Source organism: Hemiscyllium ocellatum, chromosome 4 (genome assembly GCF_020745735.1).
Source record: "Hemiscyllium ocellatum isolate sHemOce1 chromosome 4, sHemOce1.pat.X.cur, whole genome shotgun sequence".
Taxonomy (NCBI): domain Eukaryota; kingdom Metazoa; phylum Chordata; class Chondrichthyes; order Orectolobiformes; family Hemiscylliidae; genus Hemiscyllium; species Hemiscyllium ocellatum.
The window spans coordinates 123698476-123718663 of NC_083404.1; the positions used below are offsets into that span (position 1 = coordinate 123698476).

The 20188-nt window shown below is 40.9% G+C and overlaps 1 protein-coding gene across 10 annotated transcripts in view; it reads left to right on the forward strand.

Moving 5' to 3' along the window:
* LOC132815081 (focal adhesion kinase 1) overlaps positions 1–20188 on the forward strand; it is a 557743-nt gene that overhangs the window by 463055 nt on the left and 74500 nt on the right. The window contains exon 1 of one of the 10 annotated variants that reach the window (XM_060823820.1): positions 10006–10087. The exons of the other annotated variants lie outside the window; for them this stretch is intronic. Coding sequence (XP_060679803.1) covers positions 10014–10087 — 74 coding nt within the window. The 5' untranslated portion in view covers positions 10006–10013. Of the gene's footprint in view, positions 1–10005; positions 10088–20188 lie in introns of those variants that run through there. 10 annotated transcript variants of the gene reach the window in all.

Genomic DNA, 20188 nt, shown 5'->3' on the forward strand with positions numbered 1-20188 from the left:
ATTTCCCATATCTAGTCCACTCACCCTGGACTGTGGGAGAAAACCAGAGGAAACCCACGGATATGGGAAAATAAGATCAGAAGACGAAGGAGTGGAAGTAAGGCTATATGGCCCATCGAGTCCACTCTGCCATTTAATCGTGACTGATGGGCATTTCAACGCCACTTACCCACACTCTTCCCCATAGCCCTTAATTCCTTGGGAGATCAAGAATTTATCAATCTCTGCCTTGAAGATATTTTACGTCTCAGCCTCCACTGCGCTCCATGGCGATGAATTCCACCGCTCTCTGGCTGAAGAAATGTCTCCTTATTTCTGTTCTAAATTGACCCCCTCTAATTCTCAAACTGTGCCCATGGGTCCTAGTCTCCCTGGCGAATGGAAACGACTTCCCAGCCTTCACCCTTTCTAAGCTATGCATTATCTTGTAAGTTTCTATTAGATCACCCCTCAATCTTCGAAACTCTAATGAATACAATCCCTGGATCCTCAGCCATTCCAGGGATCATCCATGTGAATCTCCACTGGACATGCTTCAGTGCCAGTATGTCCTTTCTGAGGTGTGGGGCCTAAAATTGGACACAGTATTCTAAATGGGCCTAACTAGAGCTTTATAAAGTCTCAAAAGCACATCGCTGCTTTTATATTCCAGCCCTCTTTGAGATAAATGACAACATTACATTTGCTTTCTTAATCACGGACTCAACTTGAAAGTTAACCTTTAGAGAATCCTGGACTAGCATTCTCACCTCCCTTTGTACTTCGGCTTTATGAATTTTCTCCTCTTTTAGAAAATAGTCCATGCCTGTATTATTTTTTTCCAAGACCTCACATTTCCTCATGTTGAATTTCATCAGCCATTTCCTGGGCCACTCTCCTAAATCTTTCTGCAGCCTCCCCACTTCCTCAGTACTACCTGCCTATTCATCTCTAACTTTGTATCATCTGCAAACTTCAGAATGCCCCAGTCCTTTCATCCAGATCATTAATACATAAAGTTGTGGCCCCATCACTGGACACTGCGGGACACCACTAATCACCAGCTGCCATTCCAAAAAAGAACCTTTTATCCCAATTCTCTGCCTTCTGTCAGACAGCCAATCCTCAATACATGGCAGTAGCTCATCTTGAACACCATTGGCCCTCATCTCACTTAGCAGCCTCCCATGAGGCATCTTTTCAGAGGCCTTTTGGAAGTCTAGATAGATAACATCCCCTGGATTTCCCTGGTCTAACCTACTTGCTCCCTGTTCAAAAATTCTAACAGGTTTGTCAGGCACAACCTGCCCTTACTAAATCCATGCTGACTTGTTCTAATCTGACATGGCACTTCGAAAATTTAGAAGTCTCATCCTTAACACGATGGATTTTGGAATTTTACCAACAACCAAGATTAGGCTAATGGGCCTATAATTGCCATCTTTTGTCTCGATCCTTTCTTGAACAAGCGGTAATTCATTTTCTAATTATCTGGGACTTTCCCTGACTCCAGTGACTTTTGAAAGATCACAACCAACGCCTCCGCTATTTCCTCAGCCACCTCCCTCAGGACTCTCGGATGTAGCCCATCAGGACCAGGAGATTTATCAATTTTTAGACCTTTTAGTTTTTCGATCACTTTCTCTTTTGTAATGGCTGCCATACTCAACTCTGCCCCCAACTCTCCTTAATTGTTGGGATATTACTCATGTCTTCCACTGCGAAGACTGACGCAAGGTACTTGTTAAGTTCTTCAGCTATTTCCTTATCTCCCATCACTAGCCTTCCTGCATCAGTTTGGAGTGGCCCAATGTCTACTTTTACCTCTCGTTTGTTTCTATCATTACTAGTACTACTGGCAAGCCTGCTTTCATACTTGATCCGCTCCTTTCTTATTTCTCTCTTTGTTATCCTCTGTTAGGCTTCCTAATGTTCTGATTTCCCACTGCTGTTGGCCACTTTATCGGCTGTGTCTTTTCCTTTGATACGTTTCCTGAATGCTAATGTCCCATGAAATGAAATCCCTCTCTCCCACACCAATCTCTTAGCCACATGTTTACTTTCCTAATTTTCTTTTCCCTATGCCAATTAGCAGATGGCTTGGGCAATAATCCAGAGATTATGATCCCAAAGGACTGGCCCTTCAATTTTCTTCCTAGTGCTTGATATTCCCCGAACAGGTCTTACTTCCTAGCCTTGTCTATGTTGTTAGTGCCAATGTGGACCACAGCTGGATCTTCTCCCTCCAGTATCCTTTCAAGCCGGTCGAAGATATTGTGCACCCTGGCACTAGGCAGGCAACACACCATGCGAGACTCCTGATCCAGTTCGCAAAGGGTACTATCTGTCTCCCTAATTATAGAATCTCCTATAACAACGGCTTGTCTTTTTGCTCCACCCTCTTGAATGGCCTTCTGCATCATGATGCCATGGTCAGCTGGCTGATCCTATCCACACCCCTTTTCCTCATCCATACAGGGAGCAAGAATCTCGTACCTGTTGGACAAAGTCAAGGGCTGAGTATCCTCCACTCCTGAACCCAGAATCCCTCTATCTGCCTCACTTATAGTCACACCCTGTTGTCCCTGATCACTAACTGAATTTGAATTACTTAATCTATCAGGTGTGATTGCCTCCCGAAACAAAGCGTCCAGGTAACTATCCCCCTCCCAGATGTGGCACGATGTTTGAAGCTCAGATTCCAGATCATCAATTCTGACCCGGAGCTCTCACAGCAACTGTTCAAAATGGGATCAGCCAGCTCCCACTTCATAGAACTACAGCACATCACTTGTCCAGTCAGCTCTACTTATTTAATTAATTTATACAAATTTATGAGTGAAATAATTTCCAATGCTTCTCTATAGTTTTATTCAACTAACCAGCTAACAGTAAACTTTTAATCAATCACATGATATCCAAGAAATATCAATTGAAACTCCTTACCTTAGCAACACAAGCGAGTTTTTTTTTTGGTTTGAGGAGGAGAGCGGGTGGGAGGCACTATATGTGTAGCATCTCAGGATTCAGCTGCTGCCTAAATATATACCTGACAGCCCTCTGCTCCTCGCTGTGGCCTCTCCCTCTGCTGCTCCTTTAAAAATGGTTCTTGTGGTCTCCCTTCCTGACAGCCCTTGCTTCTCTCCACCCTCTCTCCTCATCACTCTGTAAAAATGGAGGCCAGGCTCCTGAGGTTAACTCCCTTTTTAAGTGGGAAAACTTACCCTTCCCAGCGGCATTCACTTATTTCTTCCCTCTATCCTCACCATTCTGTAAAAACGTACAAATTGCACACAGCCAGTCACCCAAGGATGGATTCAAACCCATGTCCCTGGTGCTATGAGGCAGCAATGCTAACCACTGAGCCACCATGATTTCACCCCTCAATTTGATTGGGCTCAGCGTTTATTACCCTTCAACATCAGTTTAACCCAATTTCTATTTGCATTTTTTAAACTTTGGTTGAGGAGAAATCTAAATCAAAAATACATTGTGACTTACTTTAGGAGCAAGTAGATACTTTGAATAGTTTGATTGGATTTGGGATTCAAAGGTTAGTTGTAAAGTATCCCAAATCTCTGATTTCTATTAATTTGAAAAGCAAGTCGCACATATTGAAAGACTGGGCAAATAATGAGGTGTTAGAAATGAAAGCCTGATGATTGTTGTTAATGAAGCACTGATTAGATGGGCTAATCGTAAGAGATGTCAAATCCTGCTTGTTAACCATCTGTTCAAAGCTAGTGAGCTGACCATAGAGAACTTCGAAACATCAAATGAATTACCATGCTGCTGGAAATTAAGATACAACCTTGATAGTAGTGACCTGTATGGTGACAATACAGAGTAATAGTGTCACTGGTTTATTATCAGAGCATCTGTTTGAATGTACAGCAATGCGCCTGGACTTTTTCATCATACTATGTCTGATCAACTTCTCACAGACAAAGGAGGGGAGATGAGCAGTGATTTTAAAAAAAGTGCCTTGAGCTTTGCTTTGGCTATAAAAGGAAAATGCAGACACTCATGGCAATAGAAATGCATAAATTTTGAATTGATGCAAACTGCTTTTGAAAATGTTACGATCTTTGCATGAGAATGTGGTACAAGAAAGTAGTGTCTTTAATAGTGCTGTTTGCCTTTATTAGCTCTCAATGTTTTATCAAAAGAAACCTCTTTATCTAAAGAGATACCAAATACTGCAAATGTTGGAGATCTGTAATAAAAGCTGAAAGTAATGGATAAACTCAACAGGCCTGCAGCATCTGTGGAGAGAGTTTACCTTTCGAGGCCAATATAACTTTTCTTCTGAACTTTGAGTTCCAAAGTAAAACTATATTTTGGACTCAAACCCAACTCTGTTTCCTTCTCCACAGATGTTGTCAGACCTGCTGACTTTGTTTTTACTTTAATCCAAAAAATGGCAAGAACGTGAGACTTGGTACCACAAACCATAGCTGAGGCAAACTGCATAGGTCCATTTAAGGGAAAGTTTGATAATTGCATCAAGAGAAAGTGAAGATGGGTGGAAAGAGACTTGTGTAAAATTTAAATGCTGACATAGACCAGTTGGGTGAAATGGTCTTTAGTTGTTAGCTGTCAATTTAATATAACCCATTTCACTTATTTTGGTTCAGGAGTTGGAAGATACATTATTCAAAGCGTTAAGAAACAAAACAAGAAGCAATTATTCCGCTGCAGACACTTCATCATTTTTGTTTTAAATAATCTCCACCGTGTTAAATGCTATGCACAATTATGATAACAGCTGGTGGAAATACTGGATATGTCAGATCCCAGCGTAATAACTGGCTTAATTGAAAATGTTTTATTTTTCTTATTATTTAACATGAAAGTCAGTCACTTACATATTCACAAGTGTACTTCTAACGAAAATAAATTACACGGAAGAAACAGATTTTATTTAGCTCGACAAGAATTAGTGGAGCAATTTCTTTACAAGCATCAGAAAGAAAGATTCATCCCTTTTATCCCAACAATGCCCTTATCAACATTTGAACTTCACTGAAGAGTCACACCCATCTCTATACTAAAGCTGCTTGTTCAGCTAGCTTGGCTGTAATCTATTTTCTTCTGGTCGATTTCGATGCATTCACTATTTTCTTTAGGTCATCTCCCAGACTCATAAAACAACCTTACCCAACTCTCAATTACTTAACATGGTTTCTTTATACTCATCTCTTCGATAGATTTGTATGAAACCATTACCTCTGACATACCACAGCCTTCACCTTCTCACTGACTTCTAGGCATCTCAGGACTTGTTCTCCGACCCTACCTGCTAGGGGACTGCTGGTGGTTGAAAATGTGTTGTTGGAAAAGCGCAGCAGGTCAGGCAGCATCCGAGGAGCAGGAGAATCGATGTTTCAGGCATGAGCCCACATTTTCAGCCCTGATCTCCAGCATCTGTAGTCCTCACTTTCTCCTTGAAGACTGATGGTGGTTGTCCAACTCAACTGCCGCCGCGACATTAACCGATTCGACCTGTCCACCCCTCTCACCCACTCCAACCTCTCACCCTCAGAACATGCAGCCCTCCACTCCCTCCGCTCCAACCCCAACCTCACCATCAAACCGGCAGACAAGGGAGGCGCGGTAGTAGTTTGCCGCACCGACCTTTATACCGCTGAGGCCAAACGCCAGCTCGCGGACGCCTCCTCCTATTGCCCCCTTGACCATGACCCCACCTCCCACCACCAAACCATCATCTCCCAAACCATCTATAACCTCATCACCTCAGGGGATCTCCCATCCACCGCCTCCATCCTCATAGTCCCACAACCCCGCACCGCCCGTTTCTACCTCCTGCCCAAAATCCACAAACCTGACTGCCCCGGCCGACCCATTGTCTCAGCCTGCTCCTGCCCCACCGAACTCATTTCCGCGTACCTCGACACGGTTCTGTCCCCTTTAGTCCAAGAACTCCCCACCTACGTTCGGGACACCACCCACGCCCTCCATCTCCTCCATGATTTTCGCTTCCCCGGCCCCCAATGCCTTATCTTCGCGATGGACATCCGGTCCCTGTACACCTCCATCCCCCATCAAGAAGGATCAAAGCCCTCTGCTTCTTCCTTTCCCGCCGCACCAACCAGTACCCTTCCACTGACACCCTCCTTCGACTGACTGAACTGGTCCTCACCCTGAATAACTTCTCTTTCCAATCCTCCCACTTCCTCCAAACTAAAGGAGTTGCCATGGGCACCCGCATGGGCCCCAGCTATGCCTGTCTCTTTGTAGGATATGTGGAACAGTCCATCTTCCGCAACTACACTGGCACCACCCCCCACCTTTTCCTCCGCTACATCGATGACTGTATCGGCGCTGCCTCGTGCTCCCACGAGGAGGTTGAACAGTTCATCAACTTTACTAACACCTTCCATCCCGACCTGAAATTCACCTGGACTGTCTCAGACTCCTCCCTCCCCTTCCTAGACCTTTCCATTCCTATCTCCGGCGACCGACTCAACACAGGCATCTTCTATAAACTGACTGACTCCCACAGCTACCTGGACTACACCTCCTCCCACCCTGCCCCCTGTAAAAACTCCATCCCATATTCCCAATTTCTTTGTCTCTGCCGCATCTGCTCCCAGGAGGACCAGTTCCAATACCGTACAGCCCAGATGGCCTCCTCCTTCAAGGACCGCAGATTCCCCCCAGACATGATCGACGATGCCCTCCACCACATCTCCTCCACTTCCCGCTCCTCCGCCCTTGAGCCCCGCCCCTCCAACCGCCACCAAGACAGAACCCCACTGGTTCTCACCTACCACCCCACCAACCTCTGTATACAGCGTATCATCCGCCGTCATTTCCGCCAACTCCAAACGGACCCCACCACCAGGGATATATTTCCCTCCCCTCCCTTATCAGCGTTCCGCAAAGACCACTCCCTTCGTGACTCCCTCGCCAGGTCCACACCCCCCACTGACCCAACCTCCACTCCCGGCACCTTCCCCTGCAACCGCAGGAAATGCAAAACTTGCGTCCACACCTCCTCCCTTACTTCTCTCCAAGGCCCCAAGGGATCCTTCCATATCTGCCACAAATTCACCTGCACCTCCACACACATCATCTATTGCATCTGCTGCACCCGATGTGGCCTCCTCTATATTGGGGAGACAGGCCGCCTACTTGCAGAACGCTTCAGGGAACACCTCTGGGACACCCGAACCAACCAACCCAACCACCCCGTGGCTCAACACTTTAACTCTCCCTCCCACTCCACCGAAGACATGCAGGTCCTTGGACTCCTCCATCGCCAGAACATAACAACATGACGGTTGGAGGAAGAGCGCCTCATCTTCCATCTGGGAACCCTCCAGCCACAAGGGATGAACTTGGATTTCTCCAGTTTCCTCATTTCCCCTCCCCCCACCTTGACTCAGTCGATTCCCTTGGACTCAGCACCGCCCTCCTAACCTGCAATCCTCTTCCTGACCTCTCCGCCCCCACCCCCTCTCCAGCCTATCACCCTCACTTTGACCTCCTTCCACCTATCACATCTCCATCGCCCCTCCCCTGAGTCCCTCCCCCCTACCTTTTATCTGAGCCTGCCTGGCACCCTCCCCATTCTTGATGAAGGGCTCTGGCCTGAAACGTCGAATTTCCTGTTCCTTGGATGCTGCCTAACCTGCTGTGCTTTAACCAGCAACACATTTTCAGCTCTGATCTCCAGCACCTGCAGACCTCACTTTTTACTCAAATTAACAAACACCCTAACAATTGACTCCAGGTGATCTATTGTTCATTTAGCTGAAATGGCCTGTGAAAAAAACAGGTCAGAACTAAAAAAAAATTAAAAGTCCATTTTCGCTCCATTTTATATTATGAACATTCACAACAAAGCTTGAACAATAGCTTTAGAATATAATAATCCAGACACAGTCAAGAAGGGCAGTGACTGGATTCCTGGTACTTTGGGTGAGGCAAAATTTGATCTGTATGTTTTGGTGGGTGGTAGCATTGAATTCTGCTAATATATGACTGATGCAGAAGTCTTCTCTAGAAGTTGTGGAATCAGAGACTGCAGAGCACGTAAATGATGTGTCAAAACTGGAAATTCCCTGATTTAGTGAGGTAGATTCTGCACTACGTACTACAGTCTGTTTGATCTTATGTACTAAAAGGGAATATGTGAAGCTTGATGACTTCTGATCTCTAAAAGTAGAAATTGCAGTTTTCAATCACTACAATTAAAAAGCTCACAAGGCAAAATTTGTTTCCATGATTTAGCAAGATGTTTCAACTTAAAATGCATGCTGTTGTGGTACTGCTCCGTTGCAACAAAAAGAAAAAATGCTTGATGCAAGAAATTTCTCTTTTTTAAAAAAAACACAGTATGTTGAGGATCAAACGAGTAGTTATTGTCATTCATTAACTAAAGTCTTTAGAGAAAGTAGACTCAGTACAACTTAATTTAGATTGATTAATGTAACATTATTTGGGAAGCTTTTCCTTGTTGCTAATTCCAACTGTTTTTATAATATGAGTTTTTTAATGAATCAAGTTCAAACAGAACTCCTTGCGTCATAGGACAAAACTGAAATGTTAAGGAACATGCTTTGACACAGTACAACTAGCAACCCAAAGAAAGGTAAGCGTTGTAGAGATCTGAATATCACCTTAGGACATGGAAAGGACTGCTCCCAATCTGTGCAATACATAATCACCTTTGAAAGGTGCAGCCATAATTATCTTATGATAAATGGTCTGGCTGGAAAACATTTGCTCATTGCACACTATATTTTTTCACCAAGAGAACAGAAGGCTGATGAATGGTTCATGGCAATAATGAGATGGTCATTCACACACTATGCCATCATAATTGTTCTACGATCGCTACCTTCCAGAAGAAAAAGAGGGATCACTAGAGGCAAGACATCTTGGAGCTATGCTGATACATATTCTAAATATATACTTCAGTACAGCATTGTGAAAGATGAATCACATATTACTGGGTCAACTTGTTCAATACTGAAGGACAGCTGAAAGTGGAATAACAGTAAATGACCATAAAGGGTGCATTATCTCAATTCTCTCACAAAGTATTCATACAGTGAGAATTAAGAATAATGTTGTAGCTCCATTACCAAAAATATGGTTTGAATTGAATGAATATGATAGTCATTTTAGAGGTTGAAGTAGCAAAAGGAATCAAGAGTGGGGAGAAAGAGGGAATAGGGTTCTGGTTGGATGATCAGCCTTGATCATATTGAATGGCGGAACAGGCTGAAAGGACCAATTAGCCTACTCCTGCCTGTATAAGTTATAAATTTTGATCTTATCCGCTATCCAGAATGTTACACATCAACCAACATTCTGAACTGTTGTTCTATCTTAAAGTAATTCTTGAAAACCACTTTGATTCTCAGCAAGAATTGCATAAAATTTACTAATAGGTTTTGCTAATTCAAAATAGATTATTCATCAGTAGCTCAAGCTGAGTGTTGCCTACATATTAAATGAAGAGACTTGACATGAAGTTCATGTGGAATATTAACACTGGCACAGACCAATTGGGTTGAATGGCTTGTTTCTATGATGTAGTCCATATGTAAATAGTGCAGTTTTGCAACTGTTTTCCACAGTAAAAGAAAAACAATAATTTTATTTGGATGTGCTATTATTTAGGCATTGCTTGGAGTTAAGATTAGAGTCAGCACTTGGATATGCTTGGGGCTGTTAACTTGCATACCTTTAACAAATAATATTCCACTAAAATGAGTCATTCTGCCAGCTGCCAGCACATCCTGTTTCATCATAATGGGTTTGGTGAGTAGTAATGCATGTGGCTGTCACTTAACTGGTAACCAGATTTTTTTTTGCCATCAGCTTATATCATGCAGCAGTGCTGAAAAGCTTTAACTTCCTTGGAAGCATTTTTCAAGTGAAGTGAGACATTTATTTCTCCAATGACAATATAAAGATTCCCAAAACAACTTCACTGAAATCTAAATTGGTTAATTTTCTTTGCATTACTTTTCTTGACCTGTGGAATTTTGTTTAAAATGCTGATAATGCAGTGGAAGCGTAAAGTGAAGCAACTTTTCGATAAGCATGAAGCACAGTTCACCAACTCTAAGTAAGTAATTTATTGACATATCTAAATCAGACTATGTAGCATTGTTCAGTCATATTTGTGACCTAAAATGCTTTTAAAAATGTTTTCTTAAAAAACAAAATTGCTGCATTGATTTGAGAAACTTGCTATCTGAGTAGAAATGTTACTATTGGGTGTGCTTAAAACTAGACATTAAGCTTAATTCAGCAGGTAGGAAATGTGGGTAAAGATTTGTGTTTTATTTTTTGGAATCAAGTAGGTTTTTTTTTAGTATTTTTGCAAGATATTTGTCTCTTCTTGTTGAGGAAATACCACAGATTTGCATTTAGTGTCATCAAAAGTGATGTGATTGTCAAGTTTGAGGAGTAAAGGTAATCTATTGAAGGGAAAAATCAGAGCTTAAAGATTGGATAATTCGATTTAATTTTTTGACTAAGTGAAACTTTACATCTTCAAAGCTGTGCTGATTTTACAGTACATTGCATTTTAGTATTTGTGCAAAAAGGGCAAATTGATCTAATTTGAAATAGCTGAATATTTAGATTTTGCCTTAAATTTTCCCTTAATTTTGTCTTGGTTAAAACCCCAGTATAGTGGTTTCCCCACCCCCCACACCGTGGGGTATACATTCCATGACCTACCGCAGATGCTGAAACCGCACATAGTAGTGAAGCCATTCATTTAAATGGGAAATTTACCTCTACGGCAGCCCCCTGGTTCCTGGTTCTGGAATGTTCAAATTAATATGTCCGAACCGCGAGTAACTGAAACCGCGGTAACTGGACCCACGGATACGGCGGTCTCCCTGTAATTCAACACCTAATCTCCTCATTTCCCTCGGCTGGTCTCTTGCAGACTCCATTGCAAACTTCACAGCCCCATAACCTCATTTCTCCTTTCCCGCCTTGCATCTCACTCATTTTCTGATGCTGAAAATTGAGCATTGTATTTTGTGGCTTAGAGGTAGTGCATTACAAGTAGTTCATCTTTAACGCGATGGTTGCATTCTTGTTCAAACCTGCATTATAGAAAAATGGCATCTTAGAAACAGCGCTTAATGTGTTGGCAATAATATCATATTACAGGCAACATGCATTTTAAAAGTTTGCACTTTAGAAACAGTATCTTCAATTTGTAAATCACGTTACAGCGAATTTGTGTTAATGAAACGCAAATTGTAGCAAAACAGCCTGTATTGTGAAGTCTGGCTACACTTGTGATGTCTCTTCCTTAAGATGAAGTATACTACTGTCAAGCAACGTTCTATTTATTACTCTACTTGATTAATAAAGCCTTCTCAATGAGAGCTGGGGTCTCCAAATATAGTGAAGTTTCATGTTCAGACTCAAACTCCCCTTATTAAGAATTCAAGTATTTAAAGTTTCTGCCTGACATATACTGCGGTCACTGTTTCAGAATAATTATCCTAAATTGCGTAAGGGTGCTATCTAATTATCTTGTGAGATAAATTCAAGAAGATTAATGCAATACAAACGCAGAGTCCTCTTAGCACGCTTACTGATCATTTTTGCTGCAATAATGTAATTGAGCAAGTAAATTTTGATCAAATATAGATAGTTTTAAATGTTTTGATAAGGCAGCTGATTGTTTCAGTTGAATTAACTAATTTTACAGCTTAATTTTGAAATGGCTCCCTTATTTAAATAAATTTTGACTTGATAAATCATCAGTTGTATTATTCAGGAATACATCTGTGTGTTGTTATATTGTTGATTTTGGCCATGGTAAATTGCCAGTAGCAGCAATATCATTCGCAGAGCACTGTTGGAAGGAGACTCATGCAAAGCAGATATCAGATATCTGACAGTATATTGTCTATTGCTGCCATACTTTAAGCCAAGATTTGATACTGAACGTTTTATTGTGTGACATGTGATTTGGGTGGATAGTTATTTGCAAGCACCATTTGACATCCCAATTGAAAAGAAAATTGATTGGCTACAGTCGGACATTTTTATTGCTGAATATGGAATCGAAACCCCAATGTCTGTCTTGTCCCATTAGATTTGGTGATCTTTATTTTGTGTCAAGGTTACCATGAAGTTGTTACAAGCATAGAAATTAGAAGCAGGAGTAGACAATTTGGCTCCTCATTGTTGATCTGGTTATGGACTCATTCACATTCCTGTCTACCCCCAATGCCCTTTGACTCCATTATTAGTGAAGAATCTACCTCTGCCTTCAAATTATTCAGTGATTTCATGTCTACCATTCTTTGGAAGGCACTGTTCTAGTGGCACTCAACCATCTGAGAGAACCAAAAGTCCTCCTCATCTCTATCTTAAATTGGCAGCCCTTTAATAAATAGTGTGCCTTAATTCTTCACTCATCCCCAATGAAAACATCCAGCTAACTTATTTGAAATTTTTGAATTTTTTTTAATGAAACAATATTTTAAAAGAAGGAACATTGCAAATTGTAAGTGTTTTTAAGATTTTCTCAATATCTTCCATAACAAACAGACCATGTAGACCAAGAGTAGACCATGTAGGCTGTTGAGCCTACTCCATTGTTCAGTATGATTATGGCTGATTGCTGCCTTAATTCCATTTTGCCAATAACTTTTGATTACCTGTGAGATTATTCAAGCCTTGAATATATTCAAAAATGGAAAATTCAAAAAATTTACAATCCTGTCATCTCCTTCTTTACTGATAGGCCCTTTATCCTGAAGTTATGCTTTAAACTCCCCAGTAAAAGAAGCAATCTCTATATCTGCCATGTTGTGCCCTTCAAAATTTTGAATCTTTCAGTTGGATCTTATGTCACATAAACTCAAGATATTATAGACCCAATTTAGTCAGCACTCATTATAAGACGATTTTCTCATCCTCAGCACCAATCCAGCAAACCCTAGTGAATTGTAGAACTCAAATACAAGTATACTTTCTTTAAGTATGAATACCGTAACTGTGTACAATATTCCAGATGTGGTTTCTCCAATGCCTTGTACAATGGAACAAAATTTTCTTGTTTCTGCAATCCATTCTCCTTGCAATCAGGGCCAACATACCGTTTCCTTTGCCAACAGCTTCCTGTATCTGCCTGCTAACATTTTCTTGATGAATGCACCTAAATCTCTCTGAACATTAACATTTCTATGTTCTACAACTGTTCTGGCAAGGAAGGCAGTGGTCTAGGGGTATTGTTGCAGGGCTAGTAATATAGAGATTCAGGTAATGTTCTAGGGACTGAGTTCAAATCATGTCAAGTCAGATGGTGGAATTTGAACTGAACTTTTAAAATAACCTGGAGTTAAGAGTCTAATGATGACTGTGAAATTATTGTTGGTTGGCAGGAAAAACCTATCTGATTCACTGATATCCTGTAGGAAAGGAAACTGCCATCTTACCTGGTCTGGACTACACATCACTTCGGACCACAGCAATGTGGTTGACTTTTAAATGTTAGGGATGAGCAATAAATGTTGGCTGAGCCAGCAATGCCTATGTACTGTGAATTTTCAAAAAAAACTTTTAAAATATTCTCTTTATTTTCAATTCTTATTTCCACAGTAAATAAATTCTCTCTTCTCTCCATCATATCTTGATGCCCATTTATTTAGGTTGTCTATGTCTCTTGCTGGTCTTTTTGTTCTTTGACAACTTACGTTACCAATTAGCTTTTTATTGTTAACACACTTAGATATATTGATATCTATTTCTTCAATTATATGATTAATATAATTTGTAATGAGTCGAGACCCTTGTGGCACTCCACTAGTTATAATCTGCCAAATTGAAATTGTCGCATTTAACTTGTATTCCGTGCTTCTTGTTCTTTATCTATGCCCATACTTCATGAGCACTCATCTTGTGTATTAATGTTTTGTGTGGCATAATGAATGCCCTTTAAGAATCTAAATTAATTGGATTTACAAGCTTCCCTTTACCTACCCTACAATTTATATCCTCAAAAAAATTGTTTTATGAAACCATGTTTTCTCTCTAGTCATACAATTTAGACAACTTCTCATGACAGTCCCTTCCTCCATTCCATTGTTGTGGGTCTTGAGGTAACTAAATGGCCCAATACAGGATCCACAAATCCTGCTATAGGTGGGAAGGGTGGGTTTCCTGAAGGGGGTGGTTTTGATGCTTCGAGTTATGCATGTTTCTTCAACTATTTGTGCTTGGCCTCCGACTGGGCCTGTTGGAGATGCTCAAAATTGTTGGCGCCTTCACAGATGCTTCTCCAGTTTGAATGGTTATGGGCTGGAAATTGCCATGAGTCCCAGTGACGTCTTCATGATGTCTCAAAATGCTTTACAGGCAATGAAATATTTTTGAAGTGTACAATTATACTGAGGAAAATATGGCAGCTGTTTTGCACTGAACAGGTTTCCACAAGAGACAATGTGATAATGCTCAAATAATTTTTATTGGGGATACAGATTGAGGGATAAGTATTAGCAAAGAAAGTAGGGATAAGCTCTTTGCTTTTTGTAATAGCACCATACAATCTTTTAAGTCTTGTTGCAAGGTTTTGGTTCAATCTGTCATCATAAAGACAGTACCTGTATCTATGCAGTACTACACAGAAATATCTGTCTGGATTTTTATGGGTCAAATAGATTAAATTTCTCTGATAATTGAATATCATAAAGGGGTGATGTTGGGATAGATGTCTTTATATTTTCAAAAATTTTAAGTTGTGTTAATGTAAATTGTCATGATTTGGAGATACCGGTGTTGGACAGGAGTGTGCAAAGCTAAAAGTCACACAACACCAAGTTATAGTCCAACAGGTTTATTTGGAAGCAATAGCTTTCGGAGAAGTGCTCCGAAAGCAATTGCTTCCAAATAAACCTGTTGGACTATAACTTGGTGTTGTGTGATTTTTAACAATGTAAATTGTGATATTCTATTTTATCTTCTTTTATTTAGTGTAATGAACTTCCACTTTAGTTAAAACCAAATCTGTGGCACAGAATAGTTGTGTTTCAGTGAATGAAATGAAATTTTAAATGAAAAAAATCTGTCAAGTCAAATCTATTCCGGAATCTGACTTGGAATCCGGTAATAACATCAGCTGGGATTATAACAACACAACACAACACATACTTACTTTGAATCTACTGTATGGTCCTATGGTCGTATTAACTGTGCAACTTCAACCAAATACACCTTTCCCAGTTAAAGCAAGTAAGCATTTTGGTATACATCAAAGTTGGAATTAAATTAAATAGATTGGATATAAAATACTGGTACATTTGTTTACTAATGTAAAATTGAAAAGAAACAGCATTGCCATTTTGAAGGAGATCTCAGTTGCAGTTTATTTTCTACCATTTTTGTTGTGTAGTTTCCATGTGGGCAAAGTTAAATGATGCATATTGAAATAGTCCCTATTTTAAGTATACTTGTATCTCAAGCAAATCTAATTTTTAAAATTCTAATTTAAATGTTAGAACTTAGCTGTCAATTAACAGCCACAATGTAATTTATCATATTTCTGTACAGAGGAATGGTTCCCTTTGTTAGTTTTATTTTATATTTATGAAATCATCTCTATGACTCTAAGACAATGATAAGATGTACAGCATGGAAACAGACCCTTGGGTCCAACCTGTCCATGCCGACCAGATATCCCAACCCAATCTAGTCCCACCTGCCAGCACCCGACCCATATCCCTCCAAACCCTTCCTATTTATATACCCATCCAAGTGCCCTCTTCAATGTTGCAATTGTACCAGCCTTCACCACATTCTCTGGCAGCTCATTCCAAACATGTAGCACTCTCTGTGTGAAAAAGTTGCCCCTTCTTGTACAGGTCACTTCTACCCCAAAAGAGATTCCAATGATCCAAAAATGTGAATCCTTTTTAAATAATTTTCAAAATCATTTTATTATGAATACATTTTCCTGTGTCTGTCTACATTTTCATGTATCATAAGTTGCCTTGGAAAATTATTACTCAGAGGATTACACAAAATCTACCCTGTTTTGTCATCACACAGCTTGGTCAGAATAACTAGTCTCTACTTATCTTGCATTGCTTCGTCTTTGCGAACTTTACCCCTCCTTTCCTCCTTTAGCTTTATCCTCTATGTTGACTCCTCTCACCGACTCAAATTGAATGCTAAACAAAATCCTCCACTTCAAAAGTCAAAAATCATCAATAAGCTTCTGTTCATTTGTTTATGACCTTCACCAATATGTGGCAGGACAGTAGAAAGCTTAAAAGAACAGAGGGATCTTGGGGCGCTTGTCCGTAGATCCCTGAAGGCAGCAGGTTAATAGGTAATTAAGAAGACACTTGCTCTTGTCACGTAGGTTAAAACAATGACTGCAGATGATGGAAACCAGATTCTGGAGTAGAGTGGTGCTGGAAAAGCACAGGCAGCATCCGAGGAGCAGGAAAATCGATGTTTTGGGCAAAAGCCCTTCATCAGGAATACAGGCAGAGTGCCTGAAGAGTGGAGAGATAAATGAGAGGAGGGTGGGGTGGGGAGGAAGTAGCAGAGAGTACAGTAGGTGAGTGGGGGTGGGGATGAAGGTGATAGGTCAGAGAGGAGGGTGGAATGGATAGGTGGAAAAGGAGATAGGCCGGTAGGACAGGTCATGGGGATGGTGCTGAGCTGAAAGTTTGGAACTGGGGTGAGGTGGGGGAAGGGGAAATGAAGAAACTGGTGAGTCCACATTGATGCCCTGGGGTTGAAGTGTTCCGAGGCAGAAGATGAGGCATTCAAGGAATTGTGAGGGGTGGAATTATCTATGGAAGCGGCTGTGATGGGGGGGCGGCAGTGATGTCATCAGTCACCATGGGGATGGTGGCTACACCAGCCGCATGGCTAATGGCGTTCGAGCACTTGCCATTGTCAGTCAAGGAATAGTTTATAAGAACAGTGAGGTTATGTTAGATGTTTACAGGACTTTGGATAGGCTACAGCTGAAGTTCTGTGTACAGTTCTTGTCACCGCACTATAGGAAGTATGGGGTTGAACTGAAGGATTTTGCCTAGAATGAAGGATCTGAATTATGACGAGAGACTGGGTTATTTTATTTGGAGCAGAGATGGTTGAGTTTGTCAGGGAAATAGACTGGGTGGATAGAAAGCAGCAGTTCTGTTGAAAGTTCAATAATAAGGGGTCATAATTTTAAAGTGAAGGGCACAAGGGGATTTGAGAAGTTTTTTTTCATTCAGTGGGTGATGGGAATCTAGAATGCACTGTCTGGAACGTTAGTAGACACAAGAAATCTCAGTACTTAAGTGAGCACTGAAATGTCATAACGTTGAAGGCTGTGGCCCAGTGCTGGAAAATGGCATTAATGTGGATTGATGGGTATAGACTTGATAAGCAGAAGGGCCTGTCTTCTGTAGTATATGACTCTATGATCATTTACATTTGCCAGTGTTTAATACATATTAGAACAGTCCCACCATATACTATCTTGCTTTTGCAATCACATTCACCAAAAGTTAATTGATTAGCAACAAAAACAAACCTTACTAGTACTTACCTGAGTTTAGATCTTATTTGCTTCTACTTTAGTATCCTCGTAAACCTTGCATCTCTGAACTTAAATATTCTATCAATATTTGGAATAAGTGACTGAGCTGAGGATGTTAAACATTGACCATGAGTTTGTGTCAGATTGTCCAATTTGTTTAAACAAATATTCATGGCGAGCAGTATCTGTACAAACCTACGCATGGCATGTAGACAAGCTACATCACTTTAACATGATCTACTTGAAGAAATTACTCAGAATTAGATAACAAAACAGGGCTGCTAATACCAATATTCTTTCCCTGACTATCATGCTTAGTGACCACTCACTGCTGAAGAAGATTTGGATAAAATGCACAGAATAAAATGCCAAAAGAAAAGCACTTCCACAGTAAACTAGTTTGATTTGTTTAGAAAACTAGGGCTGGGGTGGGGTGGAAAAACAGGTGACATTCACATGTTGGCGAGAAAATGTGCGCTTCAAGGACACCCTTAAAGTCTAACTGAACAGTTTCAACACTATCACTGACACTTGGGAGCACCTCACACAAGGTGGTCTATTTAGTACAGCCTCAGTAAATCCAAACCCTTTTTATCAACAGAACAGTCACACGAGCTTCAATAACATCTCCTCAGTACCAAGATTACTTGCCCAACCTGCGCCAGATCTTTTCATTCTCAATACCCCAATATTCTGACAGCCCAATATTAGAAAACGTACGTTTTACACTGCTCTTCAGTAATTTCCATTTGAAGCCCCTGAAGTATATCTCACACGCTGATATAAGAGCAAATTACTGCAGATGCTGGAATCTGAACTGAAAACAACAAACTGGTGATCACAGCATATCAGGCAGCATCCTTACAGAGAGAGAGAGAGAGAGAAAACAAGCCAACATTTAGATATCTAGATGACTCTTCATTGGAGCTGAAGTGGTGTAGAGGGAACAGCATTTATGCAGTAGGTTAGGGGGTGGGGGTGGTGAGGTATAGTGTGCTGGTGGAGAAACATGTTGATTAATGATCAGAATGTGAGAATGGCAGAACAATGGAGTGTCCATCTGCCAGATTTGAAAGCACACACTGATATGGTATGCTCAAAATTGCAAGTTTTTTTAATAGTTTCTGAATTGGTTTTGAAATGAATTTCTCAGTTCAGCAATTTTCCTTAATTATCATTATTTGATAGAATGTTGAACATAAGATTGTAAGGAACAAGAGTGAGTCGTTCAACCCCTCTGCCGCTCCTGTATTCATTGGGAATATGTCTGATCTAAAACTCCTCATGTTCACTTTTCCGCCCTTTTCCCATGAGTGTGAACATTGTACAAATGTGTCTTTTCCCATTAATGCACTGGCAGTGACTCCTATCAATCTTAAGGTGAGAAATGTGTGTGGGAATGTTGTTTCATCCACAACTTGAGCTTAAACTTAAAGGCTGAAATAATGCCATGGTGTACTGTCACTTCCTGTTTGCATTCCTGCAGTTTTTTGTTAAATGAGTTCAGATGCTCCATATTCTCCATCATCAAAGTAAAATGTGAAACAACTCATTGTCCTGCAGTTTAGGAGCATCTTTTCCATTCTGATCAATTAAAGCTTGGGCTGTTATCACACAAATGAAAAACTGATCTCAACTTTAGGAGATAGAAGGCTTGGTGTCATGATGTAATGATAACAATCTCTGTCTCAATGCTGGCAAAACATTGACTTCAGGAAGAAAGGAGGAGGACACACCCTCAACAACTACAACGGAACTGTGGTGATAGGAATTGGTGGACCTCATTAACCACGTGTTCCTTGATTGGATTTGTTAACCTGGGCCAGTCAGGAAAGTCCTGGCTGACTAATATTAACTGGAGATTTAGAATCTCCTCAGTTAGGGGAATGACTCACCAGTGTACTGTGCACAAGTAAATGAAGGGCCACTTGGTGATGAGACACCAGCCTCCGACAGTTATTTCAGAGCTGGTGAAGAGGATCGAGAGTGTCAAGTTCGTCTGAGTGACGATAGCTGACAACCTGTCCTGGACTTCCCATGTAAATACAACGGTCAAGAAGGCACAATAATGCCTCCTCTTCAGGCGGCTTAGGACATTCAGCATGTCCATAAGTACCCTCGCCAGCTTTTACAGATGCATCATCGAAAACATGCTATCCCAGTGTTTAATGGCCTCGTACAGTAACTGCTCTACCCAGGAGCATAAGAAACTACAGAAGGTTGTGTACACAGCCCAGCCATCACGGACGCCTCATCCATGGACTCCATTTATACTTCTTGCCACCACCATCAAACCCCCTCCCACCTAAGACTCTCCTACTCCCACCTTTGTGAGGTAGAAGGTACAGAAACTTGAACACGCACCAGCAGGTTCAAGAATAGCTTTTTCCCTGCTTTAAATAGAGCAATGAATGGAGTTTCTAACTTCAAATCATGTTGATCTTGCTTTGTACACCACCTGTGCAATTGTAATCTGTATACCTCAGTCTTTCTAAACACCCTATGATCTGTATGTTCTTGTTTGCTATGATCTGCCCATTTTTCATTGTACTTAGGTACATGCGATGACAATATATCAAATCAAACCAAACAGTAGCATGGTACAGAATTACAGGGAATTTTAATATCTTGCAACACCTGTCTACA